At 40.2% G+C, this 24,993-nt stretch overlaps 1 protein-coding gene across 1 annotated transcript in view; it reads left to right on the top strand.

Moving 5' to 3' along the window:
• The window catches only part of MYO1G (myosin IG), a 793,301-nt gene that overhangs the window by 182,575 nt on the left and 585,733 nt on the right, over window positions 1-24,993 (top strand). The window contains exons 10-12 of the mRNA XM_053713702.1: window positions 10,239-10,353; window positions 16,960-17,130; window positions 19,800-19,870. Coding sequence (XP_053569677.1) covers window positions 10,239-10,353; window positions 16,960-17,130; window positions 19,800-19,870 — 357 coding nt within the window. The remainder of the gene's footprint in view (window positions 1-10,238; window positions 10,354-16,959; window positions 17,131-19,799; window positions 19,871-24,993) is intronic.

Genomic DNA, 24,993 nt, shown 5'->3' with positions numbered 1-24,993 from the left:
TTTGTTTTATTTTTTGTGTATTGGTGCCCGAGAGTGGCCATATTAATAATTCCCCCCAATTTCCACCCCTCATTCCTATACGACACCAGTGGCCTGAGAGTGGCTACTGCCTTTTGAGTTGGGGTGTTTCTTGTTTAAATCTAGTCTATTAAAATTCTGGGGGGTTATCTATTACATTATGTAAATGGAAAAGGAGGTGTATTAAGCTGTTTGCACTGTCAATTGTAGGTCTTTTGCAGCTGCGTGGTATAGGGCATTCCATCTTATAGTTTTCCTGGGCTAGTCTTGATATGCCCAAGACTATAAATTTATATACAGAATAATGACTGCAATATAGTCTGTGGACCACATTTCTTGTTAATGGATGTGTCATTTCAAAGGTCTGGACGTGATTAGATGAAATTCAATATGTAGAACTGCATAGATATAATACTCAGACTCATAAGTTTATATACCAATGTGTATGGTAATACTTAAGACTTTCTGTTTTGCCTTATTGGATCAACATACTGTACTGTGCAAATCTAACTGTTATCTGTGTCTGTTCACCTCATTAAAAATTATTTAAAAAAAAAAAAAAGAAATACAACCCCCCAACATTAAAACCCATCACCCACACCCAACCTTACTCTAAAACCCACCCAATCCCCCCTTAAAAAACCTAACACTACCCCATTGAAGATCACCCTACCTTGAGCCGTCTTCATCCAGCCGGGCAGAAGTCTTCATCCGATCCGTGCACAAGTGGTCCTCCAGCCAGGCAGAAGTCTTCATCCGATCCGGGCAGAAGAGGTCCTCCATCCGGGCAGAAGTCTTCATCCAAGTGGCATGTTCTATCTTCTTCCATCCGACGAGGAGCGGATCCATCGTGAAGACATCCGACGCGGAACATCCTTCCTGGCCGACGGACTAACGACGAATGAAGGTTCCTTTAAATGACGTCATCCAAGATGGCATCCCTTGAATTCCGATTGGCTGATAGGATTCTATCAGCCAATCAGAATTAAGGTAGGAAAAATCCTATTGGCTGATGCAATCAGCCAATCGGATTGAAGTTCAATCCGATTGGCTGATCCAATCAGCCAATAAGATTGAGCTTGCATTCTATTGGCTGATTGGAACAGCCAATAGAATGCAAGGTCAATCCGATTGGCTGATTTCATCAGCCAATAGGATTTTTCCTACCTTTAATTCCGATTGGCTGATAGAATCCTATCAGCCAATCGGAATTCAAGGGACACCATCTTGGATGACGTCATTTAAAGGAACCTTCATTCGTCGTTAGTCCGTCGGCCAGGAAGGATGCTCCGCGTCGGATGTCTTCAAGATGGAGCCGCTCCTCGTCGGATGGAAGATAGAAGATGCCGCTTGGATGAAGACTTCTGCCCGGATGGAGGACCTCTTCTGCCCGGATCGGATGAAGACTTCTGCCCGGCTGGAGGACCACTTGTGCCCGGCTTGGATGAAGACATCTGCCGTTAAGTCGGATGAAGACTTCTGCTCGGCTGGGTGAAGACGGCTCAAGGTAGGGTGATCTTCAATGGGGTAGTGTTAGGTTTTTTTAAGGGGGGATTGAGTGGGTTTTAGAGTAAGGTTGGGTGTGGGTGGTGGGTTTTAATGTTGGGGGGGTTGTATTTCTTTTTTTACAGGTAAAAGAGCTGATTACTTTGGGACCTAGAGGGCACCTACAAATGTAATCCTCTGCAGGTTGAAGCAGGCTACATATATGTTCTTGTACATTTTAGGGGGGCTCCTCCTTCCCTATGTTATATTAAGGAGTTGTATGTTTAGTCATATATATTAAGGACAGCTTTAGGCCTATTCACTCCTGAGTAGAAATGTATTCATTACATCTAGGCCGCATAGTTATAGTTGTTTTGTATGTTGGATGTCCACTAGACATTAGCACATCATTTTGTTTTATTTTTTGTGTATTGGTGCCCGAGAGTGGCCATATTAATAATTCCCCCCAATTTCCACCCCTCATTCCTATACGACACCAGTGGCCTGAGAGTGGCTACTGCCTTTTGAGTTGGGGTGTTTCTTGTTTAAATCTAGTCTATTAAAATTCTGGGGGGTTATCTATTACATTATGTAAATGGAAAAGGAGGTGTATTAAGCTGTTTGCACTGTCAATTGTAGGTCTTTTGCAGCTGCGTGGTATAGGGCATTCCATCTTATAGTTTTCCTGGGCTAGTCTTGATATGCCCAAGACTATAAATTTATATACAGAATAATGACTGCAATATAGTCTGTGGACCACATTTCTTGTTAATGGATGTGTCATTTCAAAGGTCTGGACGTGATTAGATGAAATTCAATATGTAGACCTGCATAGATATAATACTCAGACTCATAAGTTTATATACCAATGTGTATGGTAATACTTAAGACTTTCTGTTTTGCCTTATTGGATCAACATACTGTACTGTGCAAATCTAACTGTTATCTGTGTCTGTTCACCTCATTAAAAATTATTTAAAAAAAAAAAAAGAAATACAACCCCCCAACATTAAAACCCATCACCCACACCCAACCTTACTCTAAAACCCACCCAATCCCCCCTTAAAAAACCTAACACTACCCCATTGAAGATCACCCTACCTTGAGCCGTCTTCATCCAGCCGGGCAGAAGTCTTCATCCGATCCGTGCACAAGTGGTCCTCCAGCCAGGCAGAAGTCTTCATCCGATCCGGGCAGAAGAGGTCCTCCATCCGGGCAGAAGTCTTCATCCAAGTGGCATGTTCTATCTTCTTCCATCCGACGAGGAGCGGATCCATCGTGAAGACATCCGACGCGGAACATCCTTCCTGGCCGACGGACTAACGACGAATGAAGGTTCCTTTAAATGACGTCATCCAAGATGGCATCCCTTGAATTCCGATTGGCTGATAGGATTCTATCAGCCAATCAGAATTAAGGTAGGAAAAATCCTATTGGCTGATGCAATCAGCCAATCGGATTGAAGTTCAATCCGATTGGCTGATCCAATCAGCCAATAAGATTGAGCTTGCATTCTATTGGCTGATTGGAACAGCCAATAGAATGTAAGGTCAATCCGATTGGCTGATTTCATCAGCCAATAGGATTTTTCCTACCTTTAATTCCGATTGGCTGATAGAATCCTATCAGCCAATCGGAATTCAAGGGACACCATCTTGGATGACGTCATTTAAAGGAACCTTCATTCGTCGTTAGTCCGTCGGCCAGGAAGGATGCTCCGCGTCGGATGTCTTCAAGATGGAGCCGCTCCTCGTCGGATGGAAGATAGAAGATGCCGCTTGGATGAAGACTTCTGCCCGGATGGAGGACCTCTTCTGCCCGGATCGGATGAAGACTTCTGCCCGGCTGGAGGACCACTTGTGCCCGGCTTGGATGAAGACATCTGCCGTTAAGTCGGATGAAGACTTCTGCTCGGCTGGGTGAAGACGGCTCAAGGTAGGGTGATCTTCAATGGGGTAGTGTTAGGTTTTTTTAAGGGGGGATTGAGTGGGTTTTAGAGTAAGGTTGGGTGTGGGTGGTGGGTTTTAATGTTGGGGGGGTTGTATTTCTTTTTTTACAGGTAAAAGAGCTGATTACTTTGGGACCTAGAGGGCACCTACAAATGTAATCCTCTGCAGGTTGAAGCAGGCTACATATATGTTCTTGTACATTTTAGGGGGGCTCCTCCTTCCCTATGTTATATTAAGGAGTTGTATGTTTAGTCATATATATTAAGGACAGCTTTAGGCCTATTCACTCCTGAGTAGAAATGTATTCATTACATCTAGGCCGCATAGTTATAGTTGTTTTGTATGTTGGATGTCCACTAGACATTAGCACATCATTTTGTTTTATTTTTTGTGTATTGGTGCCCGAGAGTGGCCATATTAATAATTCCCCCCAATTTCCACCCCTCATTCCTATACGACACCAGTGGCCTGAGAGTGGCTACTGCCTTTTGAGTTGGGGTGTTTCTTGTTTAAATCTAGTCTATTAAAATTCTGGGGGGTTATCTATTACATTATGTAAATGGAAAAGGAGGTGTATTAAGCTGTTTGCACTGTCAATTGTAGGTCTTTTGCAGCTGCGTGGTATAGGGCATTCCATCTTATAGTTTTCCTGGGCTAGTCTTGATATGCCCAAGACTATAAATTTATATACAGAATAATGACTGCAATATAGTCTGTGGACCACATTTCTTGTTAATGGATGTGTCATTTCAAAGGTCTGGACGTGATTAGATGAAATTCAATATGTAGACCTGCATAGATATAATACTCAGACTCATAAGTTTATATACCAATGTGTATGGTAATACTTAAGACTTTCTGTTTTGCCTTATTGGATCAACATACTGTACTGTGCAAATCTAACTGTTATCTGTGTCTGTTCACCTCATTAAAAATTATTTAAAAAAAAAAAAAAGAAATACAACCCCCCAACATTAAAACCCATCACCCACACCCAACCTTACTCTAAAACCCACCCAATCCCCCCTTAAAAAACCTAACACTACCCCATTGAAGATCACCCTACCTTGAGCCGTCTTCATCCAGCCGGGCAGAAGTCTTCATCCGATCCGTGCACAAGTGGTCCTCCAGCCAGGCAGAAGTCTTCATCCGATCCGGGCAGAAGAGGTCCTCCATCCGGGCAGAAGTCTTCATCCAAGTGGCATCTTCTATCTTCTTCCATCCGACGAGGAGCGGATCCATCGTGAAGACATCCGACGCGGAACATCCTTCCTGGCCGACGGACTAACGACGAATGAAGGTTCCTTTAAATGACGTCATCCAAGATGGCATCCCTTGAATTTCGATTGGCTGATAGGATTCTATCAGCCAATCAGAATTAAGGTAGGAAAAATCCTATTGGCTGATGCAATCAGCCAATCGGATTGAAGTTCAATCCGATTGGCTGATCCAATCAGCCAATAAGATTGAGCTTGCATTCTATTGGCTGATTGGAACAGCCAATAGAATGCAAGGTCAATCCGATTGGCTGATTTCATCAGCCAATAGGATTTTTCCTACCTTTAATTCCGATTGGCTGATAGAATCCTATCAGCCAATCGGAATTCAAGGGACACCATCTTGGATGACGTCATTTAAAGGAACCTTCATTCGTCGTTAGTCCGTCGGCCAGGAAGGATGCTCCGCGTCGGATGTCTTCAAGATGGAGCCGCTCCTCGTCGGATGGAAGATAGAAGATGCCGCTTGGATGAAGACTTCTGCCCGGATGGAGGACCTCTTCTGCCCGGATCGGATGAAGACTTCTGCCGGCTGGAGGACCACTTGTGCCCGGCTTGGATGAAGACATCTGCCGTTAAGTCGGATTAAGACTTCTGCTCGGCTGGGTGAAGACGGCTCAAGGTAGGGTGATCTTCAATGGGGTAGTGTTAGGTTTTTTTAAGGGGGGATTGGGTGGGTTTTAGAGTAAGGTTGGGTGTGGGTGGTGGGTTTTAATGTTGGGGGGTTGTATTTCTTTTTTTACAGGTAAAAGAGCTGATTACTTTGGGGCAATGCCCCGCAAAAAGCCATTTTAAGGGCTATTTGTAATTTAGTATAGGGTAGGGAATTTTATTATTTTGGGGGGCTTTTTTTATTTTATTAGGGGGCTTAGATTAGGTGTAATTAGTTTAAACTTCTTGTAATTTTTTTATTTTCTGTAATTTACTGTTTTTTGTACTATAGTTTATTTTATTTTATTGTATTTAATTTTAGCTACTTGTAGTTAATTAATTTAATTAATTTAATGATAGTGTAGTGTTAGGTGTAATTGTAACTTAGGTTAGGTTTTATTTTACAGGTAAATTTGTAATTATTTTAACTAGGTAGCTATTAAATAGTAATTAACTATTTAATAGCTATTGTACCTAGTTAAAATAAATACAAAATTGCCTGTAAAATAAAAATAAATCCTAAAATAGCTACAATGTAATTATTAATTATATTGTAGCTATCTTAGGGTTTATTTTATAGGTAAGTATTTAATTTTAAATAGGAATAATTTAGTTAATAATAGTAATATTATTTAGATTTATTTAAATAATATTTAAGTTAGGGGGTGTTAGGGTTAGGGTTAGACTTAGGTTTAGGGGTTAATAACTTTATTATAGTGGTGGTCACGTTGGCTGAGGCAGATTAGGGGTTAATACATTTAATAGCCTATGTGGGCTATGGCGGTTTAGGGGTTAATACTAGAATAGGCTAATTGCGCTGTGGGCTATGGCGGTTTATGGGGTTAATAATTTAGTTATTACTTACGGTGTGGGCTATGGCGGTTTAGGGGTTAATAATTTAGTTATTACTTGCGGTGTGGGCTATGGTGGTTTAGGGGTTAATAGAGTTTATTAGTTATTGCGGTTGACAGGTAGATAGACATTGCGCATGCGTTATGTGTTAGGTTAGGTGTAATACCAAAATCGCGCAAAATCTGGCGTCGCCGGCTTTTGCAGGCGACGCTCTATATGTAATGGAGGCCGTAGTGTTCTAGATATGTGCGTAATCCTAAGCACTACCCACCTGCTTTTCAACAAATTATACTAAGGAACGAAGTCAATTTTACCAATACTATGAAAAATGTTTCGTTTTGACAACCACATAACTAACTGCTTTTAAATAAAGGGTCTTATGTTGCTGTATAAATTATGAGGGGCACCGTAGAGGCTATCCCACCCCCTGATTTTTTTTCATATGCATATATTTCTGGTCACTGCCATCTTGTAGTTTAGGTATTCTCTTAAGAAAACAAACAATGTCACAACGCTGCTTCAAAGAAACTCATACAAAGCAATAGCTCATATATAAGGATTCCCAATCCCTTATAGATAAATAGTACAAAAGAAAAAACATTTTCTTGTAATAGGTTTACTACAAACAACTACTGCACTGCTCCAAAAAGCAGCATAATATATGTAGTACCTTGCCAAAATGGCAAAATAAAGAGTTAATATATAATATCCAGCTAAATGGCAAAAAAATAAAAAAGTATTTAATACAATGTCAAATCACATAAAAACATTTCATAAAAAACATCATGATCTCACATATACATACAATAAAATACATTGAAATAAGTAGTTAAAAAGTCCATAGTGTGATAAGCGAAATTATTAATTTGCATAGAAAGCTTCAGAGGTTTCGTTTGCAGAAAGCAGCTCGGTCAAAAGCATAAGAAGCCCAGATAGGAGCACAGTCGTTTTGCTGTAGGTATAAACAGACAGAAAAAACTCCTTTTACAGGAAGAATAAAGTTTGGTAATATAAGGTGTATTCCTTACTTGTACCGGTACTAGGTTGCTGATCCTCTTAGCGCTGCGGAATCTGTTGGCGCTCTACAAATAACCGATAATAATAATAATAATAATCCTCAGATTGCCTAGACCGTCCTTGCTTGTCTTGTACAAATCACAGGAAAGTGATTACGCTTTTCTGACCGGCTATCCTCGCCATGCAAGCAAAGTACGGAAGCCCAAATGGTCCAAAAAAGAGCAACGCGTTTCGGCTTTGCACAGCCTTTGTCAAGCTCTATAGACGTTACACATCAAGGCTCCATATCCAAAGTCCAGATACTAGCGAGCATCGAGTTTCAATTGCGAGCCAACAAATTACTTTCAACTTGTAATACAAGCGCTAACTCTTTAAAAGTATATTTTTGTAATTTGGCCAACAGAAAGCAAACAGGTCTTATCTAATGCTTTTGATTTCATCTTAAACTGAAACTTTGAGCAGACATTAAGGAAATACATGTTGTCTCACCCCTATGTGAGACACCTTATGCTTGCATTGCCCACAACTTTTGAGATGAGACAGTCAGGTACAGTGTTGCAGTACTCTGCTCACCTTAATTTACCCTTTGGTAACATATGGCTAGATTACGAGTTGTGCGTTAGGGTAAAAAAGCAGCGTTAAGAAGTCTTAACGCTGCTTTTTTTACGCCCGCTGGTATTACGAGTCTTGAAGGTTTAGGGTCACCGCACACTTCTTTGGCCTTACCGCAAAACAACTTATGTAAACTTTGTAAAGTCTTTTTTCTATGGGACTTCCATAGCGCTGATATTATGAGTCTGTCCTGGGAGGCCAAAAAGTGAGCTGTACACCCTACCCCGTCAAGAGTCCTAACGCATTTAAAAGTCAGTAGTTAAGAGTTTTTTGGTGCAACGCCGTAGCATAAAACCCCTAATCTGCCGCTCCGGACACCGCCGCCACCTACATTATATGTATTAACCCCTAATCTGCTGCCCCCAACATCGCCGCCACCTACATTATATTTATTAACATCTAATCTGCCGCCCCCAATGCCGCCACCTACCTACACTTATTAACCCCTAATCTGCCGTCCCCAATGTCGCCAACACTATAATAAACATATTAACCCCTAAACCGCCGCACTCCCGCCTCGCAAACATTAGTTAAATAGTATTAACCCCTAATCTGCCGTTCCTAACATCGCCGCCACCTACCTACATTTATTAACCCCTAATCTGCCGCCCCCAACGTCGCTACCACTATATTAAAGTTATTAACCCCTAAACCTAAGTCTAACCCTAAACCTAACACCCACTAACTTAAATATAATTTAAATAAATCTAAATAAATATTCCTATCATTAACTAAATAATTCCTATTTAAAACTAAATACTTACCTGTAAAATAAATCCTAAAATAGCTACAATATAGCTAATAGTTACATTGTAGCTAGCTTAGGATTTGTTTTTATTTTACAGGCAAGTTTGTATTTATTTTAACTAGGTAGAATAGTTATTAACTATTTAATAACTACCTAGCTAAAATAAATACAAATTTACCTATAAAATAAAACCTAACCTAAGTTACACTAACACCTAACACTACACTATAATTAAATAAATTAACTAAATTAAATACAATTACCTAAATTAAATACAATTAGCTAAAGTACAAAAACAAACTAACACTAAATTACAGAAAATAATAAACAAATTACAGAAATTTAAACTAATTACACCTAATCTAATAGCTCTATTAAAATATAAAAAGCCCCCCAAAATAAAATAAAAACCTAGCCTAAACTAAACTACCAATAGCCCTTAAAAGGGCCTTTTGCGGGGCATTGCCCCAAAGTAATAAGCTCTTTTACCTGTAAAAAAAATACGAACAACCCCCCCAACAGTAAAACCTACCACCCACACAACCAACCCCCCAAATAAAATACTAGCTAAAAAAAAAACTAAGCTCCCCATTGCCCTGAAAAGGGTATTTGGATGGGCATTGCCCTTAAAAGGGCAGTTAGCTCTTTTGCTGCCCAAACCCTAATATAAAAAATAAAACCCACCTAATACACCCTTAAAAAACCTAACACTAACCCCCTGAAGATCGACTTAACGGCAGATGTCTTCATCCAAGCCGGGCGAAGTGGTCCTCCAGACGGGCAGAAGTCTTCATCCAGTTGGCATCTTCTATCTTCATCCTTCCGGTACGGAGCGGGTCCATCTTCAAGACATCCGACGCGGAGCATCCTCTTCATCCGACGACTAAAACAGAATGAAGGTACCTTTAAGTGACGTCATCCAAGATGGTGTCCCTTAGATTCCTATTGGCTGACAGAATTCTATCAGCCAGTCGGAATTAAGGTAGAAAAAATCCTATTGGCTGATGCAATCAGCCTAAAGGATTGAAGTTCAATCCTATTGGCTGATCCAATCAGCCAATAGGATTGAGCTCGCATTCTATTGGCTGTTCCAATCAGCCAATAGAATGCGAGCTCAATCCTATTGGCTGATTGAATCAGCCAATAGGATTAAACTTTAATCCTATTGGCTGATTGCATCACCCAATAGGATTTTTTCTACCTTAATTCCGATTGGCTGATAGAATTCCATCAGCCAATCGGAATCTAAGGGACGCCATCTTGGATGACGTCACTTAAAGGTACCTTCATTCTGTTTTAGTCGTCGGATGAAGAGGATGCTCCGCGTCGGATGTCTTGAAGATGGACCCGCTCCGCACCGGATGGATGAAGATAGAAGATGCTGTCTGGATGAAGACTTCTGCTCGTCTGGAGGACCACTTCACCTGGCGTGGATGAAGGCGTCTCCCGGTAAGTCGATCTTCAAGGGGTTAGTGTTTTTTTTAAGGGTGTATTGGGTGGGTTTTATTTTTTAGATTAGGGTAAAAGAGCTAACTGCCCTTTTAAGTGCAATGCCAATCCAAATGCCTCTAACGCAAAACTCGTAATCTAGCCGAAAGATAACTCATATATCTATATATTTGTTTCCAGCTTTGAGCAATTCTGCATTAATTACTGCAATGAGAAGCTGCAACAGCTGTTTATTGAGCTTATTCTGCGGCAAGAGCAGGACGAATACCAGAGAGAGGGCATTGAGTGGCAGCACGTAAGTCTCCTTTATTAATATACCATATAAAACTGATGATGTTGGGGGTCACATGCATTGGCAGAACTAATAGATATTTGTTCTCCTGTATAAGAAACTGTCTCCACTCATACATAATACTCATTGCAACTAATAACAATGATAATAACAATAGTGGAAACACTGTTTTATACATTCAAATAAAGAGGGGCAATTTGTTATTCAATACAAAACAAGACTTTCTATGATCAAATGAGACCTTAAATCAGATAATGTCCATTTTATCAGCTGGGAGCATCTGAGACCTTAGATCAAATAATTATTTTTTTTTTATCAGCAAGAAACAAGTGAGACCTTAGATCAGACACATGCCCCTTTTTTACCAGATAGAAGCAAGTGAGACCTTAGATCAGATAGATGCCCCTAATTACCAGCTAGAAGCAAGTGACACCTTAGATTAGATACAGGCCCCTTTTTACCAGCTAGAAGCAAGTGAGACCTTACATCACATACATGTCCCTTTTTAACAGCTAGAAGCAAGTGAGACCATAGATCAGATACATGTCCCTTATTACCACCTAGAAGCAAGTGACACCTTAGATCAGATACAGGTCTCTTTTTACCAGCTAGAAGCAAGTGAGACCATAGATCAGATACATGTCCCTTATTACCAACTAGAAGCAAGTGAGATCTTAGATCAGATACATGTCCCTTATTATCAGCTAGAAGCAAGTGACACCTTAGATCAGATACATGTCCCTTTTTACCAGCTAGAAGCAAGTGAGATCTTAGATCAGATACAGGTCCCTTTTTACCAGCTAGAAGCAAGTGAGATCTTAGATCAGATACATGTCCCTTTTTACCAGCTAGAAGCCAGTGAGACCTTAGATCAGATACATGTCCCTTATTACCAACTAGAAGCAAGTGAGACCTTAGATCAGATACATCTCCTTTTTACCAGCTAGAAGCAAGGGAGACCTTAGATCAGATACATGCCCCTTTTTACCAGCTAGAAGCAAGTGAGACCTTAGATCAGGTACATGTCCCTTTTTACCAGCTAGAAGCTTATGTGAGACCTTAGATCAGATACATGTCCCTTTTTACCAGCTAGAAGCAAGTGAGACCTTAGATCAGACACATGTCCATTTTTACCAGCTAGAAGCAAGTGAGACCTTAGATCAGATACATGTCCCTTTTTACCAGCTAGAAGCAAGTGAGACCATAGATCAGATACATGTCTTTTATTACCAACTAGAAGCAAGTGACACCTTAGATCAGATAAAGGTCCATTTTTACCAGCTAGAAGCAAGTGAGACCATAGATCAGATACATGTCCCTTATTACCAACTAGAAGCAAGTGAGACCTTAGATCAGATACATGTCCCTTATTACCAACTAGAAGCAAGTGACACCTTAGATCAGATACATGTCCCTTTTTACCAGCTAGAAGCTTATGTGAGACCTTAGATCAGATCCATGTCCCTTTTTACCAGCTAGAAGCAAGTGAGACCATAGATCAGATACATGTCTTTTATTACCAACTAGAAGCAAGTGACACCTTAGATCAGATAAAGGTCCATTTTTACCAGCTAGAAGCAAGTGAGACCATAGATCAGATACATGTCCCTTATTACCAACTAGAAGCAAGTGAGACCTTAGATCAGATACATGTCCCTTATTACAACCTAGAAGCAAGTGACACCTTAGATCAGATACATGCCCCTTTTTACCAGCTAGAAGCTTATGTGAGACCTTAGATCAGATACATGCCCCTTTTTACCAGCTAGAAGCAAGTGATACCTTAGATCAGATACATGTCCATTTTTACCAGCTAGAAGCAAGTGAGACCTTAGATCAGATACATGTCCCTTTTTACCAGCTAGAAGCAAGTGAGACCTTAGATCAGATACATGTCCCTTTTTTACCAGCTAGAAGCAAGTGAGACCATAGATCAGATACATGTCCCTTATTACCAACTAGAAGCAAGTGAGACCTTAGATCAGATACATGTCCCTTATTACCAACTAGAAGCAAGTGACACCTTAGATCAGATACATGTCCCTTTTTACCAGCTAGAAGCTTATGTAAGACCTTAGATCAGATACATGCCCCTTTTTACCAGCTAGAAGCAAGTGAGACCATAGAGCAGATACATGTCCATTATTGCCAACTAGAAGCAAGTGAGACCTTAGATCAGATACATGTCCCTTATTACCAACTAGAAGCAAGTGACACCTTAGATCAGATACATGTCCCTTTTTACCAGCTAGAAGCTTATGTGAGACCTTAGATCAGATACATGCCCCCTTTTACCAGCTAGAAGCAAGTGACACCTTAGATCAGATACATGTCCCTTTTACCAGCTAGAAGCAAGTGAGATCTTAGATCAGATACAGGTCCCTTTTTACCAGCTAGAAGCAAGTGAGACCTTAGATCAGATACATGTCCCTTTTTACCAGATATAAGCAAGTGAGACCTTAGATCAGATACATGTCCCTTTTTACCAGCTAGAAGCAAGTGAGACCATAGATCAGATACATGTCTTTTATTACCAACTAGAAGCAAGTGACACCTTAGATCAGATAAAGGTCCATTTTTACCAGCTAGAAGCAAGTGAGACCATAGAGCAGATACATGTCCCTTATTACCAACTAGAAGCAAGTGAGACCTTAGATCAGATACATGTCCCTTATTACCAACTAGAAGCAAGTGACACCTTAGATCAGATACAGGTCTCTTTTTACCAGCTAGAAGCAAGTGAGACCATAGATCAGATACATGTCCCTTATTACCAACTAGAAGCAAGTGAGATCTTAGATCAGATACATGTCCCTTATTATCAGCTAGAAGCAAGTGACACCTTAGATCAGATACATGTCCCTTTTTACCAGCTAGAAGCAAGTGAGATCTTAGATCAGATACAGGTCCCTTTTTACCAGCTAGAAGCAAGTGAGATCTTAGATCAGATACATGTCCCTTTTTACCAGCTAGAAGCCAGTGAGACCTTAGATCAGATACATGTCCCTTATTACCAACTAGAAGCAAGTGAGACCTTAGATCAGATACATGTCCTTTTTACCAGCTAGAAGCAAGGGAGACCTTAGATCAGATACATGCCCCTTTTTACCAGCTAGAAGCAAGTGAGACCTTAGATCAGGTACATGTCCCTTTTTACCAGCTAGAAGCTTATGTGAGACCTTAGATCAGATACATGTCCCTTTTTACCAGCTAGAAGCAAGTGAGACCTTAGATCAGACACATGTCCATTTTTACCAGCTAGAAGCAAGTGAGACCTTAGATCAGATACATGTCCCTTTTTACCAGCTAGAAGCAAGTGAGACCATAGATCAGATACATGTCTTTTATTACCAACTAGAAGCAAGTGACACCTTAGATCAGATAAAGGTCCATTTTTACCAGCTAGAAGCAAGTGAGACCATAGATCAGATACATGTCCCTTATTACCAACTAGAAGCAAGTGAGACCTTAGATCAGATACATGTCCCTTATTACCAACTAGAAGCAAGTGACACCTTAGATCAGATACATGTCCCTTTTTACCAGCTAGAAGCTTATGTGAGACCTTAGATCAGATCCATGTCCCTTTTTACCAGCTAGAAGCAAGTGAGACCATAGATCAGATACATGTCTTTTATTACCAACTAGAAGCAAGTGACACCTTAGATCAGATAAAGGTCCATTTTTACCAGCTAGAAGCAAGTGAGACCATAGATCAGATACATGTCCCTTATTACCAACTAGAAGCAAGTGAGACCTTAGATCAGATACATGTCCCTTATTACCAACTAGAAGCAAGTGACACCTTAGATCAGATACATGCCCCTTTTTACCAGCTAGAAGCTTATGTGAGACCTTAGATCAGATACATGCCCCTTTTTACCAGCTAGAAGCAAGTGATACCTTAGATCAGATACATGTCCATTTTTACCAGCTAGAAGCAAGTGAGACCTTAGATCAGATACATGTCCCTTTTTACCAGCTAGAAGCAAGTGAGACCTTAGATCAGATACATGTCCCTTTTTACCAGCTAGAAGCAAGTGAGACCATAGATCAGATACATGTCCCTTATTACCAACTAGAAGCAAGTGAGACCTTAGATCAGATACATGTCCCTTATTACCAACTAGAAGCAAGTGACACCTTAGATCAGATACATGTCCCTTTTTACCAGCTAGAAGCTTATGTAAGACCTTAGATCAGATACATGCCCCTTTTTACCAGCTAGAAGCAAGTGAGACCATAGAGCAGATACATGTCCATTATTGCCAACTAGAAGCAAGTGAGACCTTAGATCAGATACATGTCCCTTATTACCAACTAGAAGCAAGTGACACCTTAGATCAGATACATGTCCCTTTTTACCAGCTAGAAGCTTATGTGAGACCTTAGATCAGATACATGCCCCCTTTTACCAGCTAGAAGCAAGTGACACCTTAGATCAGATACATGTCCCTTTTACCAGCTAGAAGCAAGTGAGATCTTAGATCAGATACAGGTCCCTTTTTACCAGCTAGAAGCAAGTGAGACCTTAGATCAGATACATGTCCCTTTTTACCAGATATAAGCAAGTGAGACCTTAGATCAGATACATGTCCCTTTTTACCAGCTAGAAGCAAGTGAGACCATAGATCAGATACATGTCTTTTATTACCAACTAGAAGCAAGTGACACCTTAGATCAGATAAAGGTCCATTTTTACCAGCTAGAAGCAAGTGAGACCATAGAGCAGATACATGTCCCTTATTACCAACTAGAAGCAAGTGAGACCTTAGATCAGATACATGTCCCTTATTACCAACTAGAAGCAAGTGATACCTTAGATCAGATACATGTCCATTTTTACTAGCTAGAAGCAAGTGAGACCTTAGATCAGATACATGTACCTTTTTTTACCAGCTAGAAGCAAGTGAGACCTTAGATCAGATACATGTACCTTTTTTTACCAGCTAGAAGCAAGTGAGACCTTAGATCAGATACATGTCCCTTTTTACCAGCTAGAAGCAAGTGAGACCTTAGATCAGATACATGTCCCTTTTTACCAGCTAGAAGCAAGTGAGACCATAGATCAGATACATGTCCCTTATTACCACCTAAAAGCAAGTGACACCTTAGATCAGATACAGGTCTCTTTTTACCAGCTAGAAGCAAGTGAGACCATAGATCAGATACATGTCCCTTATTACCAACTAGAAGCAAGTGAGACCTTAGATCAGATACATGTCCCTTATTACCAACTAGAAACAAGTGACACCTTAGATCAGATACATGTCCCTTTTTACCAGCTAGAAGCTTATGTGAGACCTTAGATCAGATACATGCCCCTTTTTACCAGCTAGAAGCAAGTGAGACGTTAGATCAGATACATGTCCCTTTTTACCAGCTAGAAGCTTATGTGAGACCTTAGATCAGATACATGCCCCCTTTTTACCAGCTAGAAGCAAGTAAGACCTTAGATCAGATACATGTCCCTTTTTACCAGCTAGAAGAAAGTAAGAGCTTAGATCAGATACATGTCCCTTATTACCAACTAGAAGCAAGTGAGACCTTAGATCAGACACATGCCCCTTTTTACCAGCTAGAAGCAAGTGAGACTTTAGATCAGACACATGCCCCTTTTTACCATGTAAAAGCAAGTGAGACCTTAAATCAGATACATGTCCCTTTTTACCAGCTAGAAGCAAGTGAGACCTTAGATCAGATACATGTCCCTTTTACCAGCTAGAAGCAAGTGAGACCTTAGATCAGACACATGTCCCTTTTTACCAGGTAAAAGCAAGTGAGACCTTAGATCAGTTACATGGCCCGTTTTACCAGCTAGAAGCAAGTGAGACGTTAGATCAGACACATGTCCCTTTTTATCAGCTAGAAGCAAGTGAGACCTTATATCAGGTGCATGTCCATTTTTACTAGCTAGAAGCAAGTGAGACGTTAGATCGGATACATGTCCCTTTTTACCAGCTAGAATCAAGTGAGACCTTAGATCAGATACATGTCCCTTTTTACCAGCTAGAAGCAAGTGAGAACTTTCCTTTTTTTTACCAAGTAGAAGGCATGAGATCAGGTGCATTGGCCCTACAGTTCCCTGCATGTCTAGCTTAGACCCCCAGATCATTTACATGACCAGTGAATCGACCCCCAAAAAAGGACAAAATACTATAAGTAACAGATACCAACTTTTCTCACCTGCACCTGCTATGCCACCTACTACCCTGGAATTTTGCAACTTATATTTAAGCATAAGGACCACTATTTAATGCCAATGAACCATTTTTAAAATGATGCACAACATATGTGTATAACAAGCAAAGGTTCCCTGCTGCACAAGTCACCACTGTCATTTTGTGAGGGGTATTTTATAACCCCCCTGCCTAGGAATATTTCTGTGGATATCCATGGTGAATTTCACAATGGTTTGCTCACAGAAGAGCCATACTCCAAATGTTTCATGTCAGTAAGATCCACATTTCAAATTTTCACTCTAGAAGGTGCCATATTCTGAAGGCTTAACGTAAAGGCCTGTCATCCTGTTTCAAATTTACTTTCTATTTAACAATTTACTCAAAACAGAGGTTTCAACTTACCAATTGTATATTTATTATTCTCTAGATTGAATACTTCAACAATCAGATTATTGTGGACCTGGTGGAACAGCCGCACAAAGGAATCATATCTATCCTAGATGAGGCCTGTCTGACAGTTGGGGAGGTCACGGACACCATGTTTTTAGAAACAATGAATATCAAGTTATGCAAACACCCCCACTACACTAGCAGGAAGGTGAGTGTATCTGAACCCAATAAGATTGTGTGTGTACTACAAAACCACTACACTAGCAGGAAGGTGAGTGTATGTGAACCCCAAAATATTATGTGTACTCCATCCCCACTACATTAGCAGAAAGGTAAAGGTATTTGAACCCCAATATATTATGTGTACTCTATCCCCACTAGATTAGCAGGAATGTGAGGGTATCTGAAGCTCAAAATATTATATTTACTCCAACACCACTACAATAGCAGGAAGGTGAGTGTATCCGAACCCCAAAAGATTTTGAGTCTACTCTAGCCCCACTACACTAGCAGGAAGGTAAAAGGTATTTGAACCCCACAAGATTGAGTGTACTCCAAATCTACACTAGCAGGAAGGTATGTATCTGAACCCCCAAAACATTATGAGTGTACTCCAACATAACTACACTAGCAAGAAGGTAAATATATATGAACCCCAAAAGATTATGTGTGTACTTGTCTCCAACCCAACAACACTAGCAGGAATGTGAGTGTATATGAACCCCCAAAAGATTATGGGTGTACTCCAACCCAACAACACTAGCAGGAATGTGAGTGTATCTCAACCCCCAAAAGATTATGAGTGTGCTCCAAACCCACTACATGGGCATATAGCTGACAGGGACTACAGGCCCATGGGTATGATCTGAGGTCATATATGGGCATATGAGACCTGATGTGGGCATATGGCGTACAGAACCCCAATTCTGATATGAGCATACAAATGTAAGGGGCTATAGGGCAATGAGCCTGATCTGAGGGCATATATGGGCATATGAGACATGATGTGGGCATATGGCGTACAGAACCATGATTCTGCTATGAGCATATAAATGTAAGGGGCTATAGGGCCATTAACTAGATATGTGCAATTCGTTTCGGATCGATTCGGAAATTCGGAAAATTCAGCAAATTCGGAGATTCGGATCAAACCGAATTTCCGAATTAAAATACTGCCGAATTTACCGAATAAATCCGAATTAGTTCGGATTTATTCGATAAATTCGGATGGCCATGGATTACACTAGTATTGTACAGTATATTAGGTTATATCACTCTGCTATGGGTTACACCTAATATACAGTACATAATACTAGTCTAATACACAGCACACATACCGAAATTCCGAATTTTCGAACCGAATCCAGACGAATTTTTTCGAATCCGAATGAATCCGAAACAAATTCATTCGAAGTTTTCCGAATTCGAATCGATCCGAAACGAAATTCTAAAAACTCTGAATCGATCCGATCCGAACTGAAATTAATTTTTCGATCATGCACATATCTACCATTGACCTGATCTGAGGACATATGAGACCTGATGTGGGCATATATCAGAATCGTGGTTCTGTATGCCATGAGCATATAAATGTATAGGGGCTACAGGGCAATGAGCCTGATCTGAGGTCATATATGGGCATATGAGACCTGATGTGGGCATATGGTTTACCACAGGACTATGATTCTGATATGAGCATATAAATGTAAGGGCCATGGGTCTGATCTTAGTTTGGATATGTGTATAAATAACATGGGCTATGGAACTGATATGATGTCTGATGTGGGCATATGACTGACAAGGACTACAGGCCATAGGCCTGATCTGAGGTCATACCAGTATCTAACAAGGGCTCCAGGAACATACATATGATCTGATGTCTGATATGGGCATATAACTGATAGGAGCTTCAGGGCAATGGATCAGACCTGAGGTCTGATGGGATTTTGACTGCAAGAGGCTGCAGGACCAATAATCTGATTTGTGGACTGATGTGGACATAGGGTTGAAATGTGCTACAAACCAAACAAGCTGAGAAAAGATAGGGGGTTTAGGACACCTCTACCTAGTAAAATATAACTTTTATTAAAAGGGACAGTCTTCTCCAGAATTTTTATTGTATAAAAAGATATATAATCCCTTTATTATCCATTCCCAGATTTTGCATAACCAACACGGTTATATTAATAAAATTTTTGGTGTTGAGTTACACGTATTAGGCTAAAACAACATCAGTGGGGATAGGACACTGTTTTGAATGTTGTATGTAAGGTTTACTTTTAATAATCAACTTTTTGGTTTTATTATTAATAAAAGTTATATTTTATTAAGTAGAGGTTTGCTAAAACCCCTATCTCTTCCCTGCTTGTTTTGTATGTTAGGCTTATGGGGTAGCAACAGACACAGCTGAATTGTTTAAGTCTTTTCTACGTATTATTACTAAGTATCACAGTGCCGGTATGGTATTGCTATGGCATGTGCTACATGCCATGGGAATGATCTGAGGTTTAATGTGGGCATAGGACTGACAGGGTCTGATAAGAGATGTGACTGGGTATATCACTGGAAGGTACTACAGAACTATAGATCTAAAGTGAAGTCTGATGTGTGCATTATCACTGATGTTAACTAAAGGGTCATGGGTCTGATAATATTTTCAGGACCAACTGGTTTAATCTGAGGTCTGATTATGACCTCATCCACAACTCACTGGTCGTCAAGTAGTTTTGTGAAAGACTTTATCACTTGGTTTCTGATAAATTAATATATTTTGGCTGTTGTCTGTGTGGACTGTCAGTATTTATTGCCATTGACCATATGATGTCATAAGTCTATTGTTTGATGGTCATAATTGTATTCTTGTCCTCTTGTTCACAGCTCTCGGCTATAGACAAATCAATGGAATTTAACAGAGATTTTAGAATCAAACACTATGCTGGAGATGTCACGTGAGTCCACATTTCTATGTTTTTTATTTTTGTCATTGTATTTTCTATTCCAGTAACATAAATTTGTTCACTTGGTTAATTTGCCAAATTAAAGGGGCATTCTCACAAACACAAATACATGGTTCCTATAAGCTTTAGTCTCTTGCCAGATGTCCTATTACGTGAAAAGCAGCTCTCTGTAGACCACCCCATTTAGCGAGACAATCAAGTCCATCAGAATTGACATACTCTGGAGCTGACTTTAACTGCGTAAGCCATATGGAATGATTAAACACACTGGGCTAGATAACAAGTGGTGCAACCACCGCCAGAAGTAAACTTATAACGTGCATGGGTTAGCGCATGTATTACAAGTTGAAAGTAAAAGGTTCTCACACCAACGAAACCCTACTTGCGTTAACCTCAGGACTTAAAATACTGCGCTAACTTCTCCCCATAGACTTCAATAGAGAGTGGCAACTGGAAAAAACCTACTTATCGCTTGTGCTGAGCGCTAGCACCAACAGGAGTTAAACCTATATTGCTAACCAGAAGGTAGTTATGAATATTTTACATTCCACATAGAAGAAAATGTTCTTTTTATTTTTAAATATATATTTCTATATATATATGATGTACTTATTGTTAAAAAAAAAAAAAAGTGAATATATATATATACACATATATAACAATACACACAAAATAAAGTCTAGCACTCGCTCACAAGCTCTCAGCTAAGTTTAAAAGAAACTGAAAGAGTCAGTTACCGGGGACAAGGTTTTGGAAGAGACCTTGACGTGGTACCTGGGCTTGTCCCATATGGCTAAATGAGGTAACTCACTCTTCCAGTTTCTTTTAAACTTAGCTGAGAGCTTGTGAGCGAGTGCTAGACTTTATTTTTGTGTGTATTGTAATGTCTGTTTAGTAATTTTCCCTAGGGACTCTCGGGCTGATCTGGGCCAAGACTGCATGTGAGCAGTGTTTCAGGGTCATTTGATGTGTCCCCGGTCCAGTCTGGGAGTACTGTTCCACTTTCCTTGTTTTGTACCCACAAATTGCATTAATAAATTCGACCTGCACATAGACATCCTCTGCTTTCAATGCATCCTGAAACTTAAAGAATACTTCGGCTCTAGTACAAGTGAATATAGTATATTTAAAAAGAAAGGAGTATTTGTATTTATTTAGTATTTCTAAGAAACTTGAGAAAGATCTGCTTGACTCAGCATCAGAGCAAAGGCAACAGGTTGGTTTAACCTCACCAGAAAAGAAAAAGAAGCACTGAATAAACTGATAAAAGACGAGACTATTTATTTTTTCTTAGTTTATTTCGAATTTACATCTTGTTTCTCTGCGTATCTATATTAGTATTTTCATGCTGTACCTCCTTTAAGCATATGTGAAATATGATATGCCTTGAGAGCGAGCAGCGAATATTATTAGCATAGTTATTAGCATTTATTGCTTAACCCCTTAACAACCAAGGACGTACAGGGTACGTCCTACAAAAAAAGTCAGTTAACAACCAAGGACGTACCCTGTATGTCCTTAGGGGTTTCAAGCAGTGGAAGCGATCCTGATCGCTTCCCGCCACTTTCCGGTTATTGCAGTGATGCCTCGATATCGAGGCATCCTGCAATAGCACCTCTTAGCTATCCGATACAGAGAGGGCCACTCTGTCGCCCTCTCTGCACCGGACATCCATGGCCAGTATCATTGGTGGATGGGAGCCGATGTGGGAGGCGGGTGGGCGGCCATCGACGGGGCCCTATGATGTCGAGGGGGGCGGGATCGTGGGCAGGGTCGCTGGGGGTGCGCACGGGGGGGGCGGGGACGGGCGCGTGCACGGGGTGGAAGCGGGTGGGAACGGCTACACTACAGAAATTTTTTTGAATAAAAGTGGGATAGATTGGGGTCAAATTTAATTAATAAAAAGGATCTAAGGGAGCTGGGAGGGGGTGGGGAGTTGGTCTTTGGGGGGGGATCTACACTACAGAAAAAAAAGAAAACAAAAACATTTTTTTTAGTAAACTGGGTACTGGCAGACAGCTGCCAGTACCCAAGATGGCTACCAATAAAGTAGAGGGGGAGGGTTAGAGAGCTGTTTGGGGGGATAAGGGAGGTTGGGGGCTAAGGGGGGATCCTACACATCAGCTTATGTAAATATGCTAAAACATTTTTTTTTTAAAGATATCTTTTATTTTAGTACTGGCAGACTTTCTGCCAGTACTTAAGATGGTGGGGACAATTGTGGGGTGGGGGAGGGAAGAAAGCTGTTTGGGAGGGATCAGGGGGTGTGATGTGTCAGGTGGGAGGCTGATCTCTACACTAAAGCTAAAATTAACCCTGCAAGCTCCCTACAAGCTACCTAATTAACCCCTTCACTGCTAGACATAATACACGTGTGATGCTCAGCAGCATTGTAACATATCTCAGCCTAATGTCACTATCCCTTTAAGACTTCCTTCTCTGACTGCTGCATTTGGGCAGTATTTACATTCAGCTTGCTTGCCTGCCTGATTAATCATTCATGCACCTGATTACCTCAGCCTCTTTTTAAGCCTTCTCAGGTCTAATGTGCTTTGCATTAACTTTGAAGTTGTGATCCTGAACAACTGAGATCTGTGACTGTTTCCTGCATGAATTTACCAACTATCCCAAGATACAGCATTTTCTATTACCTATGCTAAATATCATCAAACCGCAAGTATCAAAAATAATCCCATTCTGTTTCCTGGACACAGCTACTTAACAAACTCTGAACTTTATTATAAATCAAGTATGCTTTTGGTTATCATCACTCTCTAATTACAACAGCATCTTACTCAAAACTTTATAACTATTTCTCTGCTACATCTTGTCATTGCTGAAATATCCTGCTGCAAATATGTTAACATATTCAGAACTCTGCATCTATATGTACAGTTAAAAGCTTTCATGTGATTCTCCAATATATGTACAAACAGTAATTGATGCCTTAAACTTAACTTTCACCTGTGCTGCTCTGCTAATTACTGACATACAGCTCTATATAATATTATGTACTGTGAACCTGCAACAAACCTAGTTTGCATATATATATGCACAAACAGTAATTAATGCCCAAACTTGCAGCTTGTCTAAATACCTGTGCAGCTGTGCTTAACTCTGACATACAGCTTTATATAATATTATGTACTGTGAACCTGCAACAAACCTTAGTTTGCATCTAAGTGTCAATCTTCTTCCAGTTTACTCTGAAGCCTGAACATTCCACATTGCTATATTTTTCTCTCATTGAATCCTGCAGCTACTTCTATTAACTAACTATAAGTCACAGTGAAGTCAGAATATATTGTATAGAAATGTTGCACTCTCCATTTATTCTACAATAACTTCTAGCAACTATGAATCACAGAATATCATCTATCCACGTCCAGGATACTCTTCCCCGGGTCAGGGGTCGGTGTCTCCAAATCCCTACCACTGCCCCGAGGGTCTGTGTCCTGAGCGCATGTACACCACATCATGACAGAAAGTTAATGCCTAAAAAAGGGACCCGCAGTGGTAGTGGATGCACCGACCCTCAAAGGAAAATAAAAAATTACAACATAACTCAGACCCAAGCAATCCCTAAAGGAAAAACAGAAGATTTTCAAACTTTTAAAAATTTAAAGACACAGTACTCCCATTCTAGACAATCCTCTACTCATGTTCGTAGTTACCATTTTGGTGAAACTGATCCTGAATCTGACTATGAAAATGAAGAGGATTTAACCATAGCTTCAGCAGAAAAAATTCAGATTTTTAAAGATTTAAAGAGACAGAACCACTTTTCTAAAATGTCATCTGTTCCTCAAATTCGTGCTTACCATTTTGGTGAAACTGATCCTGAATCTGACTATGAAAATGAAGAGGATTTAACCATAGCTTCAGCAGAAAAAAATCATATTTTTAAAGATTTAAAGAGACAGAACCACTTTTCTAAAATGTCATCTGTTCCTCATGTTCGTGATTACCAAGTTGGTGAAACAGATTCTGAGTCTGACTATGTAACTGAAGAGGATGCATTCATAGATTCAGCAGATAAAATTCAGACCTTTAAAGATTTAAAGAGACAGGACTACTGTTCCAGATTACCATCTAATCCTCCTGTTTGTGATTCCTATACTGGTGATACTGATTCTGAGTCTGAATATGTCAACAGGGAGGATGACTTCACGGATCCAGCTGAACTGGCATTAGACTGGTATGAGCGCAAGTGTAATTTGCCACAAACTCAGACAAAACCTCAATCTATTGTTTATAATGACATGCTTGGTTGTTATATTTATGAAACAGACAGCTCCCATCATGAAACCTCTCATGGAAATACTGATCTTCCTATTTCTGATACTCCCATGGATTCGTTAGATTGGACAGATTCAGAGCCGGAAGAAAAAACATCTGGTTTACAGACCGCTGTTTGGAGAAAAAGTTCCCTCAACTACTATGCTGTTTTATTACATCAGAATTATGCATCCAGTGATGAAGAGGATTTCTGTTCTCAACCTGATATAAGGTACTACAAGCCACAATGGCAGCAACCTAAGAAGCCTCATACTGGGAAGAAATATCAGTTATCTAAGCTCTCTAAGAAAAAGAAGAAGAAGAAGAAAATCTTTCTGCCTACAGAAAATCAGAAGCGCAAAGAGGAAACTCAGCCTGAATCTCCTGTTTTAGTTTCTGTTGTACCAGACCCTCTCTTGCCTCATGACACTGTCAACACCGAGCTGGATGATGTCTATAGTCACTATCAGTCTGTTCTTAAAGCATCTAATGGTATCTCTTCTCAGACTCTACAACAACTACAAAAACTGTTTCCAACTATTGATTTCTTGCATCCCACTCATGCTGCCTCAATGTCTATAAATCCTGTGCTAGAAACAAAAGATAATTTTGTTCCAGATATACAATCTAACAGTTTACCAGAGATAGTCCCTGGAGAATTTAGCTCTGATATTCAAACTCAAATAAGTATGCCTGCTCAACCCCAGACAACTTCTGAGTCAGAATCTTGTGTCACAATTCCTCCGCATCTACCTGAGTGTGGCATATTTCAGTACACTTCACCTTCTCAAAATTCTTCTGTTACTGCATCTAAGAAATTGTTTCCCTTGGGAGAT

This window comes from Bombina bombina, chromosome 5 (assembly GCF_027579735.1).
Source record: "Bombina bombina isolate aBomBom1 chromosome 5, aBomBom1.pri, whole genome shotgun sequence".
Taxonomy (NCBI): Eukaryota; Metazoa; Chordata; class Amphibia; order Anura; family Bombinatoridae; genus Bombina; species Bombina bombina.
The sequence above is the reverse complement of the archived record's forward strand: the minus strand, read 5'-3'. Positions and strand labels throughout refer to the sequence as shown.